Source organism: Xenopus laevis, chromosome 3L, assembly GCF_017654675.1.
Source record: "Xenopus laevis strain J_2021 chromosome 3L, Xenopus_laevis_v10.1, whole genome shotgun sequence".
Classification (NCBI taxonomy): Eukaryota; Metazoa; Chordata; class Amphibia; order Anura; family Pipidae; genus Xenopus; species Xenopus laevis.
The window spans coordinates 59,932,586-59,950,755 of NC_054375.1; the positions used below are offsets into that span (position 1 = coordinate 59,932,586).

At 35.3% G+C, this 18,170-nt stretch overlaps 1 protein-coding gene across 7 annotated transcripts in view; it reads right to left on the bottom strand.

The window, feature by feature from the left end:
- The window catches only part of LOC108711045 (liprin-alpha-2), a 186,804-nt gene that overhangs the window by 83,816 nt on the left and 84,818 nt on the right, over nt 1–18,170 (bottom strand). Inside the window, exon 2 of one of the 7 annotated variants that reach the window (XM_041586291.1) lies at nt 4,670–4,782. The exons of the other annotated variants lie outside the window; for them this stretch is intronic. Coding sequence (XP_041442225.1) covers nt 4,670–4,672 — 3 coding nt within the window. The 5' untranslated portion in view covers nt 4,673–4,782. The remainder of the gene's footprint in view (nt 1–4,669; nt 4,783–18,170) is intronic. 7 annotated transcript variants of the gene reach the window in all.

Sequence of the window (18,170 nt, forward strand, 5' to 3'; positions counted from 1 at the left end):
AAACTGTGCTTACGTTATTCACTTGGGATGGAGGTTACAGAATGAAACAGTACAAACGGCACTTCTGGACAAGGCTTTATTGGCAGGTATCTGTACGCGTTTCAGGAGTGTATCCCTTAATCATAGGCTACGGCATAGGTACAGCTACCTGCCAATAAAGCCTTATCCAGAAGTGCCGTCCATTCATTTAGTTTGTCACATGTTTCAGTAAGGGACACTGAGGACTGAGCACCTGCTTGGGGGAAGAGCGAGGAGCTGGAGTGGTCCCTTTTTGTGTTTTGTTTGATAAAAATTAAATACATTTTCATGCTAAACAGCCAGTCCATTCAGAATTAATCCAGAAGGGGTCTTCAGACTGTTTATTTTTTAACATTAAGAAGCAAATGTATTATTAGTTTAAGGTGGGGTTCAAGCAATATGTAAGAAAACACAAGTGTGACCTTTTATTTATTGATTGTTTTTTTCCCACTATCATCTGTTTTCAATCCAAATACAAGGGAGGGAAGAGATGCAGCATTGTTTACTGGATGTGCTTAAACTGAGGGAGAGGTGTATTTAACATCTTCTTGTGGTACTAATTTGGCAATTGGTTCTAACATTTTTTTTTTAAATGGGGTCAGTGACCCCAATTTCAAAGCTGGAAAGAGTCAGAAGAAGAAGAAGGCAAATAATTTAAAAACGATAAAAAAAGTTGCAGTTGAAAGTTGCTTAGACTTAGCCATTCTATAACATACTACAAGTTGAACAACCCCTTTAAGGATTTTTGGGCAAAACCTTCTGGTTCTGCAATTTACAGTTGCCACATTGGAAAGAAATTAAATTGATTTATATTACATGACATTTTGGCACATGCACAAACATTTGAAAGAAGGTATTTTGTTTACTTCTGGTCATTCTGCATCAATTTTACCTATAAATGGCTAAAATTTGTTTTTACGCCTTAGGAAATGGGTTTTTAATTAAAGAACACTATATTTATATTATACAGTACTACATTACCTTACCAATTGCATACAGAAACAACAATATCTTTCACAATAAAAACTGGTATATTACAAATGTGTTTCTTTTAGACCAGGGGTGTCCAAACGTTTGGCTCGCGGGACACATTGGAAAAAGAAAAATTGTCTGGGGCCACACATGAAATACACAAACACGTTTGATTTGTAAAAGTAAAGGAAATACACAGAAAATAACTACAATGCCAGTTGGATGACCAGATGGAGCTCTACACTGGAATATGGGACACCTGGATATTAAATAGACTTATTATTATATTACTAACTGGGCAATGGGCAGAGTCCCCCCTCCTCCTATATCCTATGCAACATGACGTTTCCTCGGGAACCAAGCTGGGCCACATTCATATGCATCCTGGACCGCATGTGGCCCTCGGGCCGCAGTTTGGACACCCCTGTTTTAGACTTTTTAACAATATGCAGGTGGACAAAGGCTGAAAGGCTGAAATACTGAATGTCCAACTTTGTAATAACATCTAATGCAATGTTTTTCATCTATCAGGCGTTCTGTGCTGTATGCAGTTCTTCTACTTACATATCCCCTCATGCAGTAAGTAGTAGAGACCTACATACAACTCGCTTGGATTCAAGGCTTTATCTTGACTATTGCCTTCCAATATACTGCCTTTCACAACTCCAGTGTGTTCTTAAAATGATTCTACTAGGCTCATCTATCTCATCACTTTATATAATCCATTTCTTTATGCACTTAACCAGGAAGCTCCACCCTATATTTTAGGTCTGTACTCAAAGTAAAATCCTTCACACAACCAACACCTCACTTCATCCCATTCCCGACTGTAAGACATCTCTCAAACTCTAGCCTGTCTCTGAAACACCCTGCCAAAACCTTTCAAGGACTCCCCCTTCTTTCCAAACCTTCACATGGCTCATTTGTTTAGAGAAACATATTCAACGCACCCCAATTAATTAGAAGTTATCTTATTATACAGAATAAGCAATTGTTTTCAACATCCTTATGTCTCAACTGTTCCCTTACACTTTAGATTGTAAATTCTTTGATGCAGGGCCCTCTGATCCAATTCTTATCCTTTGCTTGTTAAATAACCCTAATTAGTTATATATTAATGTAAAGAACTGTGCAACATGTTGTTGGTATAATTAAATGACGATTATCTTTGCTGGTAGATTTTGTGTGTCATTTTTTAATTTTAAGTTAGTTCTAGGTTGCTGGCTACATTAAGGTTACCACATATGTAAAGCCTTCATTTCAGTTCAATTTCAAGTTCCTAGGAAAGGGACTTTCTTTCCTAAGAACAATTTCCACATTATAGAACTACAATAAAATTAATAATGTCTTAAAGGCTAAGAATATTTTTTCTTTGTGCTGAGTTATCCATAACTGCATATTGAAATAGCTATTAAAGTGATTTCATTCCCATGTTATTATTTAAAGTTATCTTATATCAGCATATGTGTTACTTTTAATGAATTTAGTGTACTTGGTATGCATTATTTCTTCTTAATGTCTATCCTGAGGTTAATTTTCTAAATTTGTTTTGCTAAGTAGGCTAAATACAACTGATATTGCATTACACTAATGCAAATTACTCATAGAAAGCAATCCCTTTTATGTTGTGACAAATGCACAGCTGTATTCTCTCGTGGGCATCCCGTTCACATTACACTTTAAAAAGTCATAATCAGAAACATGTCAGGAAGAGTAATCTATTGACTTCATTCCTGTCACAGCAACAAAATAAAAACGACATATATCTGAAGGAAAGGAATATTATAGCTGCTTTAAGCATGGACCCTAGAACACCAGTATGCTTGGATTTTGTACAGTATTGCAATCCATGATGTAGATAGATACTTACTCTTGTTCCTTGATAGACTTTTTTTAGTCTATACTGTAAGGGGGTTATTTACTAAGCTCCGAATACCCGAAATTCCCCGAAATCTGAAAAATTCGTGATTGTTTTTATAAAATCGGACTTTTCAAAAAATCACAAATTTTTCAGAATTTATTAAACCCCGAGGGCTACAAATCCGGAATATAAAAATGTAATAATGTTTTTCACATTGTTCACATCAGAAATACTGAACCAATTACACAATTTATCCAAACAGCATTGATTCACAATGCTTAACTCATTTTGATGACATACATTATTAATGTGACTGTTAGACTGAACTAAACATAAAGAATTATCTTCAGATAGATTGTATTGATAACATTTATCTTCACTGAGCCTTACATGTTGAGTAACAGTTATATCAATAAGCATTTCTTACATGTTATGCTGTTGTTTATTCTTGGTTCTATACTGAAAAGCAACAGTTCTATATCTTGGTCACATAATGTTGCCAGTATCCATCTACAGAATGCATTTTATTAATGGTAGCATTTTTCTTTCGAGTACTGCTAAAGTGGTACCCAAAAACTAACTGAAAACGTATTATGCCATGCTGTATTTACAGAGGCAGATGACAACAGAAACTGTAGGGTTTATTGTGGCCTTCCTGAAGCTGGCAATGCCTATATATTACATATTCTGCAATGCAAAATAACTATTAACTATAACTATTACTGCATTTGAAACAGGCAGCATACTTTATTCTGAATGCAAAATAATGATGAAATAGATGTGTAAAAAAATCTTTTAAATGATTTAATAAAATGCAATATGGTAGAACAGACAGTACAACAGTTTAATAAACAATGAGAATTATGAACTTACACTCCACTCACTAACTGGTTCTTGGCTTTGTCTTTACACACAACAATAAAGGAAAGGTTCTTGTCTAAACAACAACATGTTAGGATAGGTGGGCATTAAAGGAAACTATATTTAAAATACAACTTGTGCTTTTATTATTGGTCTTTTTTATCTTTTAAAAAATTGTTGTTTGTAAGATTTGAACTTTAACTGACTGTCACAGCTGCAAACATCTTTTCACTAGAGTTCTCTTCAGATGGTTATATGTGGCTCTGTTATACTGATGGCACACTAAGCATATTGCATGGGGTGTCACAAAGCTTTCTTTTTGCTATAGTCACAGCTAAGCTAATAGTGTAGCCCTCAGTGCCATGAGTCTGAAATTTTAAGTATCCTATCAATTCCTATTTTTTATCTAGGTACCTGAAACTTCAGGGTGGTTGAGGCTATAGTCAGAGCATGTAAATGTTCATATATTAATAGTCAATTTGTAAAAACATTTGACTAAACTTCAATTACCTGTGTTCCATGAACAACAAACTTGGAACTTTCCTTTGGCTTCTCACTATTTAAATGTAAAACTATTTTTGTTTAGGGCAACTAAAACTGAAGAGTTAACTTGTAATATTACCCACTCTTTAGAGCCACCTTATTAACAAACTGCATGAACTGCTTCTAAGTCTTCTGTAACTCTTCTTGCTTGCAGAGTTATTACCACATTGCATTATATACAGGAAGTGTGAATAATTGCTCAGATGTGCAGCAAATAATGTCTCCCTCAAGCTGTGGAAATGCAGTATGTACAGTTCTTTGTTCTATTATGCAAGGAGATGCAATCTGTATTTTACAAAATAGTTTCCTTTTAGAAGACTAGACACAAATGCACATTCACAGGTAAAGGTGCTATGTCTAGTGTACATTCTCCTGAAGGAGAATAGCAAAATCAAATATTTTAGTAAGTCATACCATCACTGGGAAGTCATGCAGATAAGTGCAGGTATGGTATATTCCGAAATGAATGTCTACCAGTTTCAGTCAATGGAGTTTTTTTTCCTTTGAAGGGAAGCAGCGCCAGAGCACTGTAAGAGCAGAAAACAATATTTTAAGAAATATGTATCCTAGAAACACACATGGAAGACAGAACATAAGATTTTCATAGATTCTGAATTTTTAGATACAGGACAAAAAAATATAGCTAAAAAGAAGATTAAAGGTGATTTATTCCCCTGCAACTCACATGCAATCACATTACCCATAGGGAGAGAAAAAGAGAAAAATTTTGTTCTCCTTGAATCAAATCTAGTCTACTTTTCATGTGGTAAGCCATGAGAACTTTTTCTCCCTGAATTAAATCTGCCCCAATGTGTGAATCAATCGTATAGCTTTATTGATATGCATTAACAACATCACATTCCCAAACAGGTGTGTAAAATTGGTCATGAAGGGGGTAGTTGATGCTTTTCCACTTCCTCAGAAGCAACATGTGTTTTAAATTATATCAGGGCTCGAATATGCTCATATTTTATAACAGGGGTTTATTTTATTCCCTTAATTGTGATCAATCAGTTCTTAAGTTGAATTGTTATTTATGTTTGAGACATCAATGTTTCAATTCTTTCCATGTTCTTCATCAATGTACTGCAGCTTTCACAAAACAAAAACAATGTTTTTTTCCTAGCCCTTTGAACAATGCAATTTTAAAAAGCTTTAATGAGTAAATATCTACAAGTTACTAGGTTGCTTTTGTTCACTGTACATTGTATAGGGCTTATTCTCAACCTACTGTACATGTTATTGCATTCTTTTGTTTGCAGTCCATATTCTCTAAAGCAGGGGTCCCCAACCTTTTTTTACCGGTGAGTCACATTCAAAGGTAAAAAGAGTTGGGGAGCAACAAAAGCATAAAAATCCATGGGAATGCCAAATGAGAGTTTTACTTGACTATTTGAAGGCCCTTATGGGAACTGGCAGCATAGAAGAGGCTTGTCCTTGTAAGTACTTGTTTTTATGCATTTAAAACTTGCCTCCAAGCCTAGAATTAAAAAATAAACAACTGCTTTGAGGCCACTGAGAGGCCATTGAGAGAACATCCAAGGGGCTTGTGAGCAACATGTTGCTTGCGAGCCACTGGTTGGGTATCACTGATCTAAAGGATGCTATTATACGAGGTTTTATCTTCAGCTGACAGAATGGTGATTTCGCAAGTCTGTTGGTCCTGCATTAGAGACCTGTGCAACTGATACTGTGGTTCTAGCAGCAAGCAGAATGTGCTCACAGGAGTGCATAATCTATTTAGATTATCAATCTAACATAAACAGTAAATAGACAAAACCATAGTGGCAGGTATGTGACTGCATTTGTTCTTGACAAGTGCTGTTAAATCTAAGGAAGACATTAATTTATTCTTTAGTAAATGGTAGTCATATTCAATCGGGATCAAAATTATGGTAAAAAATAAATTTCATTCAAATGCAATTACTTCTTAACACACTAGCTACGGGCTTTCTTTGCTTATGAGGATCGTTTTGCCACATGACTGTAATTTATCAAATTATTTTCGTTTAAATGGGTAAAATTAACACAGCAATTAAAAATAATCCCCTCTGGACACAACACATACTGGGGAATAAGTTTTAAAAGAACATTCTCTGACATTTATAATCTAAGTGAGCAATGCCAGAGTTGTCAGACTGAAACAATATACAGAAATAATATATGAATTTATTTATGTATTTATTGTGTATATTCTTTACACAATGCACTATAATCTCTGTAAAATCAGCAGCAGAAATAAGGAAAAACCCAAGTAGGAACATAATATATTTTAGTATAATTGCAAATTTTTCCCCATAGTAAGCATTGAAAATGAACAAAGCTTTCTTATTTGATATTCTCATGCAAAATACAAGGATGTATTATGTATATTTAAAGATCGAACAAGCAAAAAATATATGTAATATAAATAAAAGCAATAAAATAAAATAAAATAAGAACAAAACGAAAAAGAATGTTACATGCATTAAAATTGAGAATATTAATTTTGGCCTAGGAACAAAATTCTTTCAGTAATTTCTTATAGTAAAACAGAGTTTTTAATCTTCTACTTTCATACGCAATATTAGTTTGAAATGATTGCATGCTTTTAAAAGAAGTCATTATTTTATGTCCACATAAAAACTAGTTTAATAGGCATTTTTAAAACATAACATCTGCCACTGTATTTAAATAAGCTTGTTAGCGCTTCAGTAAATCACCTCAGCAATTCCAAGGGGATGCCATTGTTCCTGATCATTATAGCTGTCAGATGATATAATACACAGCAGTCTAGAAACAATAAACAGTTTTTAACAAATTGACAAACTTTACCTACTCTGAACTCCTTGCATAATTATACTGCCAATTATTTTATCGCCCAGTTTCACATGATTCTACACTGTAGATTTCTCGAACTTGTTCAAAGTAATAGGATTTTCCTGTAATTTGCAAAGAAACCTTTTCAACTTCTAGTAGTCATATATTATTAGCTTTACAATGAGTACATGTTTTTCTGGTTGCTGACAGTGGTTACTAGTGATGGCGTCATGGCGCACGTGGCGCAATTACATCACTGGGGGAGGATTGTACTGCACAAGCGCCTGTAGTTTGCAGTAGTGTACAGGCGCACATGCTGTGATGAAGTGCGCGCTTTCACCAGACGCTGCTGTTTGAAGTTAACCTTTGCAGGGGGGGGGGGTTGATTCCACAAGAGGGATTGTAATTTGTTGCTGAGGAGCCTTCAGATGCATACTGGCTGTTAACAGGGCTGATTGAAAACTGTAGTAAACTGTTACAGGGCTGTCTAATCTAGTTAACTGTAACAGTGCTGGTTATACCAGGGGCAGTGCACAGAACAAATATGAAGACTCCAGGAAAGGGCACAAAAAAATGGGAGAGCTGCCAAAAAGAGTCAAGAGGCAGGAGTCACACACTGAAGAGGGGAAATGGGAGATACAAAGAAAAGAGGGGGTGCTAGCTAAAGAACAGGAAGAATTAAATAAGTATGAAAAACTGTAAAGAAAATGTAAGACATTAGAAAAAAATGCTGGAATAAAAATACTTAGAAGAAAACAAGACAGATGTATAAGAAAATAAAAGGGAAAGAAAAGCAGAGCAGGGGACAAAAATATAAGGTTAGTAATATGTTGCTTTTACATCTTTTATATTTATATATGCACCTATAATTTCATAACATGGCAAATTTTGTAAAATGAACATGGTAATTAGGGGGTGTGGCAACAAAAAATGGGCGTGGTCAAACAATTTGCCTTGCTACGTGCAACAACTTTTGTCTCCCTCTTTCTATTTCTGAAATGTTGAGAGGTATGCGCGAGCATAGCAGTGCTTCTTCAACAACTGTAACTTTAGGCAGTTCAAGGGGGGGCGGCGGGGGGCCCCAGAAGCACTTCCTTGCTTAGGGCCCTGTTTAGTCTTAATCCGGCTCTGTTTGGAGGCTTTCTTATATGAGAAGAATTTGAGGTTTTTGGTGGATAAAAAACTGTGTAATTATATGAAGTCATTTAATGGCTACTAATGCAAATTAAGTACAATTGATAATTATAAGGTGGTTTACGCGAGGAATTAAAACTTTTTTTTTGCCACTTTATAGATCCCTGGTAAGGCCTCACTTTGAGTATGCAGTGCAGTTATGGGCCTCAGTCTTTACAGATATTAATGAGCTGGAGAGAGTGCAGAGACAACTAAACTTTTTTATATATAGAAAAGAACAAGAAGACACCTCTTTAAATTTAAGGAACAGAACTTTCACTTAAAGCGTAGCGTAAAGTGTAGGTGTTTTTTTACAGTGAGGGTAGTGAGGTAGTGATTCTATGAATGTCTTTAACAGTAGCTTGGATAACTTCTTGAGCAAGCTTTATATCCAAAGATATAGTGATCCCAAGATCTAATTAGTTTGGTATAGGTATGTATGTTTATATAGTTTTATGTGAGTGTATTAATAGGTCTGTATTGGTATGTGTATAAATATGCACACTATACTATGCTTTCAACAATCCCCATGGTATCTGGATGCTCTAATGCACACCATTGCTCATGCACAACATTCAGTGTACTATTTCTCCATCCATACAGTACATCCTATATGGATTGATAAAAACAGCAGAACAAATGCCTGAAAACCACTCAATGCACTATAATTTGTATAATTTATAGTATAATTATAATTTGCTAAAAAATTGATTTGTTTATTACAGATGAGTGCCCAATAAACACATTACTATATAGAAAAGGAGGCATGATTTGTTAGATCTTTACCCAAACAGAACAGCTCACCAATATTTTGACGCCGGCGAATTTTTGCCACGAATTTTCAAGGGCGTTTCGCAAATTTATTCGCTGGCGGCGAAACCTTTGTTTCATGGTGGTAATCTTGGAAGGTTTGGGTCAGTTGGTAAAGATGCTACTATAACAGCTGGGCCGTTGGGGGAAGGTCTGCCAGAGTGGGGCTATATCCCCCTATCTCTATCTGAGTGTGCTTGTACCTCTTCAGGTAAGGGTCCCAGGAATTAAGGGTTTGAGTGAGGCTTACTCCCATCCTACTTGCCCATCCAGGTGCTGCACATTTGGATGGGCAGCATGGCGGAGGACTATTCACTTGGTAGAGTAATTTTTAGGCAAGCATTCCCATTGGGTTAATGTTATACTACAGTTATATTTTTTAATATTGATGTTAATATCTTATGTTTATACAGCTGCAACCTTTAAACTCCATCCTGGGCCCCAGGTTATATATATATTGGGTTAAGTGAGGTGCATAGGACCCGTGACCTTGATGCTGGCCAAGTCACACCAGTTCAAAGCATTTACATAAGTTTGTTGAAATGAACGGTCTAACCAAAGTGGAACACAAGCATAGCTGAAATAGTAAAAGTTCTCTAAGGGTGGTGGCAGATGGGGAGATGATGGGGAGATTAGTTGCCCAGTGACAAATCTTCGCTTCTGCAGGCAGATAATCTCCTCAAAATGCCTTCCAGCCGGCAAAAATATGGATTGCCAGTGGGATGGCATACCAATGGCTTTGGATTTTCCAAAGTTTCCTCGTGAGGCCGACTTCGGGCGACTTCAGAAATCTGAAGCGATTTGTATGACATTCCACTGGCGACTTGTATTCTTGCCAGTGAGAAGACATTTTGGGGAGATTAGTCACCACAGAAACAAAGATTTGTCGCTAGGCTACTAATCTCCCTGCCACCCCCTAAAGCCACAAGTAACAAGAAAATTCCAACAGTGAAAAGCTCAGCTCAGACCTGTTCTTATTCCATGTTTAAAGCAGTAAGCAAAGTTAAAAAAATGGTCGATTGCAGCCTTTTTTTTGCACATTGTGTGGGGCATTGAATGATACCTAAAATATACTAAAATATTAAAATCAGACAATTTGAATAGTAATACTACAGTTCTCAAATTAATATTAAAAATATAGTTTAACATATTTTGCAACGTGTTCATCAGATGTTGCTAAGGTATGCAGATGAAAATAGCAAAGATTACACCTCAATGTGTGAATATCACAACTCCTCTCTAAATTTATATCTTTGTACAATGCAGAGCTAGGTTTATTCCCACATGCCAAAAGACTGTTTTTTCACTTAATTTCACTATGAAATGTTTACAGTGAACCGATAAATACAAATCTGTATGTTTCTAAAGATAAAACCAGATAAATGCTAGCTCATGGGGAAGGAAAAACTATTAAAATATTTTTTTTAAAAGGTTGTATCTATTTGCCTGAAACGTATAAATACAATATTTAGCTGAACCAACAGTCTTATCTTGTGTAAGAAAGCTCTCATCCAATAGATATATACAGAGGCATTGATTATATTTCATGACATGTTGACCTCTGTTGATCTGCATTTCAGGGATACAATCATTGTTCTGTATTCTCAGACATTTATCTGCTATGCAGATGTTGACCATTTTTGAAACTTGAGTGGCAGCCCCAATAGCAACACAATAATTTGTTTATATAAACTATATTATAACTTCTGACATAAACACACAAATCTTACCGTTTCAATCTTAACTGCACATAAAACCTTGTCTTTATTGTGTTACTGGCCCTTTAATCTGGGTTGGCAATTGGTTCCAATAAACTGGATATGTAATGCTTTGCTTCTATTTTTTTTAGATACAGTATTAATGCTGTAATTCAGATTTTTGGCTGAATAATATACTGTATGCACATTACTTGACCAAATCATATGTTGGTAATTTTGTATCAAATAGTCAGTACATGTATGGGAAGTCTTATGTGAAAATTTTAGACCTGGGATAATTTGGAAATGTGGTCTCAGGGATTTTAAGCACCATATTTAAAATATACTCAAACAAATGTAAATGAATACAAATCAAACATGGTTTGTGTGGATTTATGCTGGGTTTATTGAAATCAAAGAAAAGATACTAGGCTCAGTATAAAATGTTGTCCTGTATTGTTGAAAAGCTGTAAATCTGATTTTAATGCTTTTAATAAAGGCTTTTACTTTGTCAGGACTGCTTGTCCTGCTTTTTATTTCATTTTCTCTGTTTTGAACATATGGGGGTTATGAGTCAGCACTGGCTATTAATCATGAGTATTATTTTTTTAGTGTAGGATCTGAAGCCTGCTACTAAAAATAACAAAGGAAAAAGTATGTATAATGTGCCTAGTTTAAAACTTTCTGTAAGACTGAGGGGCTAAGCAAAAAAAACCCTGAAAACTCAAATATAAATTTCTTGGCATCTAAAAGCTGGCAAGTTAACATATAAATCAATGGCAGTTGTATTAGCAAAATTTAAGCTATTTTCCAATTCGAATTTTGGATTTCGATTTTGTATTTTGACACACTCATTGAAAAGGATTGACAGAATGTAAATTCACTGCCATTGAGCGGATTTTTCAAATTTTTACATAATCAAGTAATTGTAATCGAAGTTTTTTCATAAATAAGCACACATTTGAAAATGTTAAGTTTTTTTAAATGAGAAAAAAAGAAAATTAGGTTTTTGATAAATCGCCCTCCACATGATCTATTTTTTGTGCAGTATTGTCTTCTTTGTCTGCAAAATTTCAGTAAATTGTAATTAAAAAAAATCAGATAGATCTATAGGTAGATCAATAGGTTGATAGATTCTGTAATAATACCTTTAAATAGATAGATAGAGATAAGATGATAGATAGTGATGAGGGAAATTTTTTGCCAAGTTTTGCAGTGAAAATTGCACCCATTGACTGCAATGGGTGAAAAAAAACGCATGGCAAAAAGAAATAGTCGCGCTTCAAAAAGACTTGAAAAAGACTTCAATGCATTTCTGCAAATTTTAACAGTTTTTCGAATTTTCTGAAAACCGGGTCAGTTTCATCCATCACTAATGATAGATAAATAGCTAGATAGCTAATCAGCGATCACTCAAATTAAATAATACATTTCCTCAACCATTTGACGACTATAAGGGCAGATTTGTTAAAGTTTTAAAGGGCATGTAAAGGCAAAAAAAAATCAAATTTTTACTTTTTTTAATGAAAAAGAAACCTCCAACATCTCCAATATACTTTAATTAAAAAATATGTACCATTTTTATAAGGAACCTGACTGTATTCAGTGAAATTATTCCTTCATTTACTGCTGTGGATAGGAATTGTAAGATGGTCCCTAACTGCTGAGCAGGGAAACAATCATACTTATGAACAGCAGGGGGAGCCCCCACCTTACATCCCAGCCATGCTCAAAACTCAAGCAGCTTTGTTTATGATGATCCCTAAGCAGCCCAGACCACACTGAGCATGTGTACAGTCTTAGTCTTGCAAAGATGTTTAACAAAATTACAAGATGGTGACACCCTTTAGCCAACTTTGAAAGCATAAATTGTTTGTTTGATAAGGCTTGTGGTGCAGTAAGTTCATGTTTATATTTAGGATATAAAATACAGCATTTCTAGCCTTATTCTATTTTAGACTTTACATGCCCTTTAAGTTTCTTTTTGATTTTTCATCACAAAATGTACTGAAATGTTATCAAACTTTTCAAATTTTTTCAAATTTTTTCAAATTTTCAGGTATTTATTCCTTGTGTGTGAATTTCTTTCGCAGAAAGTCAAATAGTCTTTACACTCCCACGTACAGTGTAAGTGGAGTGAAATATTTCTACTTTAACCCCACCAATACACCCATTGGTCTAAATAAGTAGTTTGAACTTTTGGGAGCTCAAATTCTGTGATGATAAAAGGAAATGTTCACAGAGCAAAAATTGTGTTGTAAGAGGTCTCAATATTTTTGATGGCTGGCCTGAATCACAGAATGTTTACCAACTATGTGATAACATAATAAGTGCAACTGGAAGCAACACTAATGTCACTTGCTCATTTATTCGGGTTACAAAAGATGAACTACAGCTTCTGTATAAAACAAGCACAAAATGTATAATTCATCAGCTGAATAATGAATATGTGAAATCAACTCAAATCCAAGGCTGAATCTGAATTTGATAAATCCTTATACATTTTCTTAGTACGTTTGGATTTCTAAACTTGTGGAAATTATACACCAATCAGTATGAGAACAAAAACGTATTATTATATCTTAATTCATAATTCGCTATTCTTCATGTGTATAAAGGACCAGTAATGCTATAAAGTGATTGTTTTTACATGTAATGTTTGTACTGTTAATCCATCACCTACAAATAAATAATTTCTTGGCAGCAAAAGTTTGTTTTTTTATTTAATTGTTCCATAGATAATTTGAACCCCTTCCCCACAATATCTTGCTGTGAACTAAAATCATTGGATTCTACCAAGCATATCTGTTTTCTGCTATATAAACACGTGCCCTATTGCTCTACTCCACTTGAATGACTGTTCCTATGGCTACATAACCAGTTATTAATATAAACTGTAGTAGTGTTTCTGAAAGAACTAGGCAATTTTTACCAGTGCAGGGTTTACAGACAGTATTTTAGGGTTCTTTAAACTGTGAAAGAGAAGACTGGCAGTACAAGTACAGCAAATTAAAAGCAAACTGTTTAATATTTTTTTTCATCCAGTAATGGCCATTTGTGCATAGTTCACCCTGTATATTTCAACCATGAATCTCTTGCACATGCTCAAGCATTTAATTTGCGACACCAAATTGTTTGCTGCTGTGAGGCCTAATCTATGAAAATGAATGTTATTTGTCAATGCACCAAATTATGCATTTAGGTTTGTATCTGTACTCAGACTTTTTTTTTAAAAAAAATGTTTAATTCTTAATTAGTTATGGTTGTCTGAGAACTGCAGGTTTTAAAAATATTATATGTGTATTTGTGTTGTTAATTAAATTTAATGAGGCTTGGGATACTTTAATAGATCACAGAAGAAGCTCTTGATTCAGAGAATCGAAGGACACTAAAGCAGGGATTGCAGACTAGAAATATTCAACAAGCTGTGAACTACAATTTATACAGTTGTCAAATTAATATACTCCCTAATGCTGACTACTACTATATGTTTCATTTATAATTACAACCCATGGGTATCATATTTTAAGATATGTTTGGGTTCCAGCCCATGAAACAGTTTTTATGCTTCTTAGCCCATAACATGCTTCCAAAAACATCACTGAAACTAGAGGTGGAACTATGGCAATTCCATTACTGATAGTACACACCACGGTTGCTGAGCCAACAAGGGGACAGACTCTAGAGCTCCCTGGTAGTTACACTATAGATTATAACAGTAAATTAAAAAAGTATTGATTTAAGTAGAATACAGGACTGTAACCCCATATGTAATAAAATGCACTAAGTTTGCCAAGGATGGGTAAACCAATAGCAAACAATAAGATGTTTGCTTTTATACAGGTGACCAGTAGATTCTACCTGCTGACTGGTTGCTATGGGTTACTGATCCTGGGCAAACTTAGTTCCTTTTATTACATAACCTCTTAAGAGAATCCTGGACATTAAAAGTGCATTAACCTTTATTGTCCCCAACTATTGCTTTTTTGGAAACTATTAGCCTACAAATCTTTGTGCATTATGGCCACTGTGTGTAGGCAAATATGTGCCACTCATTAAAGGTACTTATGTACTAATACTGTTCCTTGTAACCTCTGCATAGTTGAGTTTGCCATTGTGTAGCTGTCCAGCTTCTCTTTCACATGCAGTGTACCAACTGAAGCAGAGAAACCCAGAAGCTATTAACACCACCACAGCAGCCTGCATCAAGCGATGCAGCAAACTTGTGTTTTAAATAAAATGAATGACAAGCACCATTTGTAATTAGTGATGGGCGAATTTATTCGACAGGCGTGAATTTGCGGAGAATTGCGCCATTTGCCGCCAGCGAATAAATTCGCGAAACGCCCGCGAAAATTTGCCCAAAAAAATTCGCCGGCGTAAAAAAAACGGGCGCCAGCATCAAAAACGGTTTTTCTAATTTTTAGCCATTTTGCGAATTTTCCGGCGAATCTAAACGGCGCAAATTCGCCCATCACTATTTCTAATGACAAAACCCAAACATCAAAGAATTTCAGTCAAATTGCCTCTGATTCATATTGAAGTGCACGCACATCAGCACAAGGACACAATTGCTTCAGGAACATCTCCGAGTCACAAACATAATTACACTGGAAATGTGAGGAAAAAAATGCTGCATTCTTGGTAAAAAACTGGTGGACTTGTGTCCTAAATTGCACCATGCAGTTTAGATTGTAAAATAACCCTATAAAATCAAAGTCATACGTCTAGTACTGTTTTGCAAAAAAGTTTCATAGTACTTTAAAACTAATACTTTCATTTCAAAAAAACAATGGCGTGTTTGAAACAATGGCCTGTAAATTTGTTTTGAAACTGGTAATTCTATTTGTCTTTCGTCTTACTGTTTAGTAGAGCAGCTTCATCCTCCTCAGTTTGTCTCCTGCTTCTCCCCAGTGGAAGCCCAAGTAAATACTGCTTGAGCTGTAAATCTTTCTCAGCTGGGAAATCGCAAGCCTTTGGAAATCTATGACATTGCTAATAATTCCATTTGAGAGCATGACTGTTCTTCCTTGCCATACAGCTCCTTTACACCAATGATTCCAAAGCAAATGAGAAATTAAAAAAAGCACTGAACCAGTATATTCTTAATAAGACATGCAAGTGAATAGAAGTTTTAAATATTGCAAGTTAAAGTATTTCATTTAAGCACAGCAGAGACATAGACTGCTTTTCACGAGAAAACAAAATGGTCTCAGAACCTAATCTATGGGAGCTACCTACATATTGTATGAGCTTAATCATTTCAGATTGTGTGAATGAGAAATTATTTTAGCTGCCCAGCTACTTCTTCATGATATCACGTAGGCTACTGCCAGAGGAAAAGTGCTTCAGGAAAGGGGATTCTGCAAGGAATGATGTCTACTTTGTGTTTTCCTGCTGCAACCTTTTAACACTAATATAATTCTACAAACCTATGGGCTAGCCAAAACAAATTGCATTAGAATCTTTACTGTTTATATGAGTGTGGTTAAACTGTCAGGCTGTGGATATCTCAACATGCCCCTCCCTGCAGAATGCAATAGACTGGCCCAAGACTAAAGGTGGCCATACATGGATAGATCCGCTCGTTTGGCGATGTCGCCAAACGAGCGGATCTCCCTCCGATATGCCCATCTTCAGGTGGGCAATATCGGGCAGATCCGATCGTGGGCCCTAGGGCCCAACGATCGGATCCAAGCATTGGCAAACGGGCGGTCGGATCGCGGGACCGCATCAACGAACAGATGCGCCCGCGATCCAACGGAATTTTTAATCCCATCCGATCGAGATCTGGCCGACTTTCGGCCAGATCTCGATCGGGGAAGCCCGTCGGGGGCCCCCATACACGGGCCAATAAGCTGCAGACTTGGTCTGTCGGCAGCTTTTATCGGCCCGTATATCGCCACCTTTAGGGGCACATTTACTAAGGGTCGAAGGGAATTTTCGAATTTAAAAACTTCGAATTTCGAACTAATTTTTGGGTACTTTGACCATCGAATAGGCCTAAATTCGACATTGATTCGAAGTAAAAAAGTTCCACTTCGAAAATCAAAGTTCTGTCTCTTTAAAAAAATTCAACTTCGACACTTCGCCACCTTAAACCTGCCGAATTGCTATGTTAGCCTATGGGGACCTCCTACAACATATAGCCAACATTTGGCTAAGTTTTTAGAAGTCAAAGTAAAATTGTTGGATCGATTAAATTGTTCGAATTGTTCGATTAGAAGGATTTAATCGTACGATCGAAGATTTTACTTTGACCAAATTCGATATTGAAGTAATGCCATTTGATGGTCGAATTTCAACATTTTTTACACTTTAAAATTCGACCCTTGATAAATCTGCCCCCTAGTGTAGTAAAAGCTCCAGAAAGCTTTAAAAATATATAAGTATATTTAAGTATATTAGATTTGTGGTATCAGCAGTAAAGAAAAACAAATCTATTACTAACTATTTTTCCTCAACAGCCCTTATACAAACCAATCTGCAATTAAGATTAAAGACAAAACCATATTCTCCAGAATTCACTTACTATCATTTAAATCATTTACTTCCTGTAGCGTTGGCTTGGCTGCAACTATGACAATATGGGCCCCATATCAGAAAATTAAATTGGCACCCTGCTTTATAGAAGCCGCAAAAAAATAATAATGCTAATGTTATGTTCATAGGTGTCTGGGTCACTTTGATAATAATACTAAAAACTGATCATCTGTTATTTTAAATAAACATTAACATACAATAAAGGGGTTACTCTTTTACCTTTCATTTTATTCCAGGCGTGCATGAGATATGCTTTTTTGCATTAATTTTATGTAGCATTACCCATTGATGTCATATGCAAACTAAAACCTTTTAGAAAACATTGAAGCTGAGCACAGTATTTTACATAAACTCATTTTTAGAGCAGTTGCCAAAGCTAGTAGTGTTCTGCAAATCAACAAATTTACAGCTATGTTTCTGTTCATTTGGGGGTTAAGTGGTACTATATTTCCACATTTTAAAGTAAATAAAAAATATTTATAAACCAGGGAGGAAAATTACCCAGTCATAAAAGCCCACTAACTTCTTTACACTGAATGAAAATGTGGTTATTCATTTTCACTATTACCACAACATTTGGGTAGATGTTATCATCAATAATTTACAGTACAATAACTAAAAAAGATTTTTTTAAATTATTTATAAGTTTTATTTATTTCTGTTATTTTGGATCAAATTACTAAAGCCTTTTATGAATCCAGTTCTTATCAATGTCTACATAACAAAGACATTCATGGGTATAAGACAATTTATTGAGTATTAAATGAAATCAGTATAAAAGTTATTTTCACCAATACTGTATAACTGACCATGTGTCTGACATTCCCACCACAGTTTTGCAATGTGCATGAAGGAATAAATGAGAACTTGGTATATATATTCCTTTCCATGTT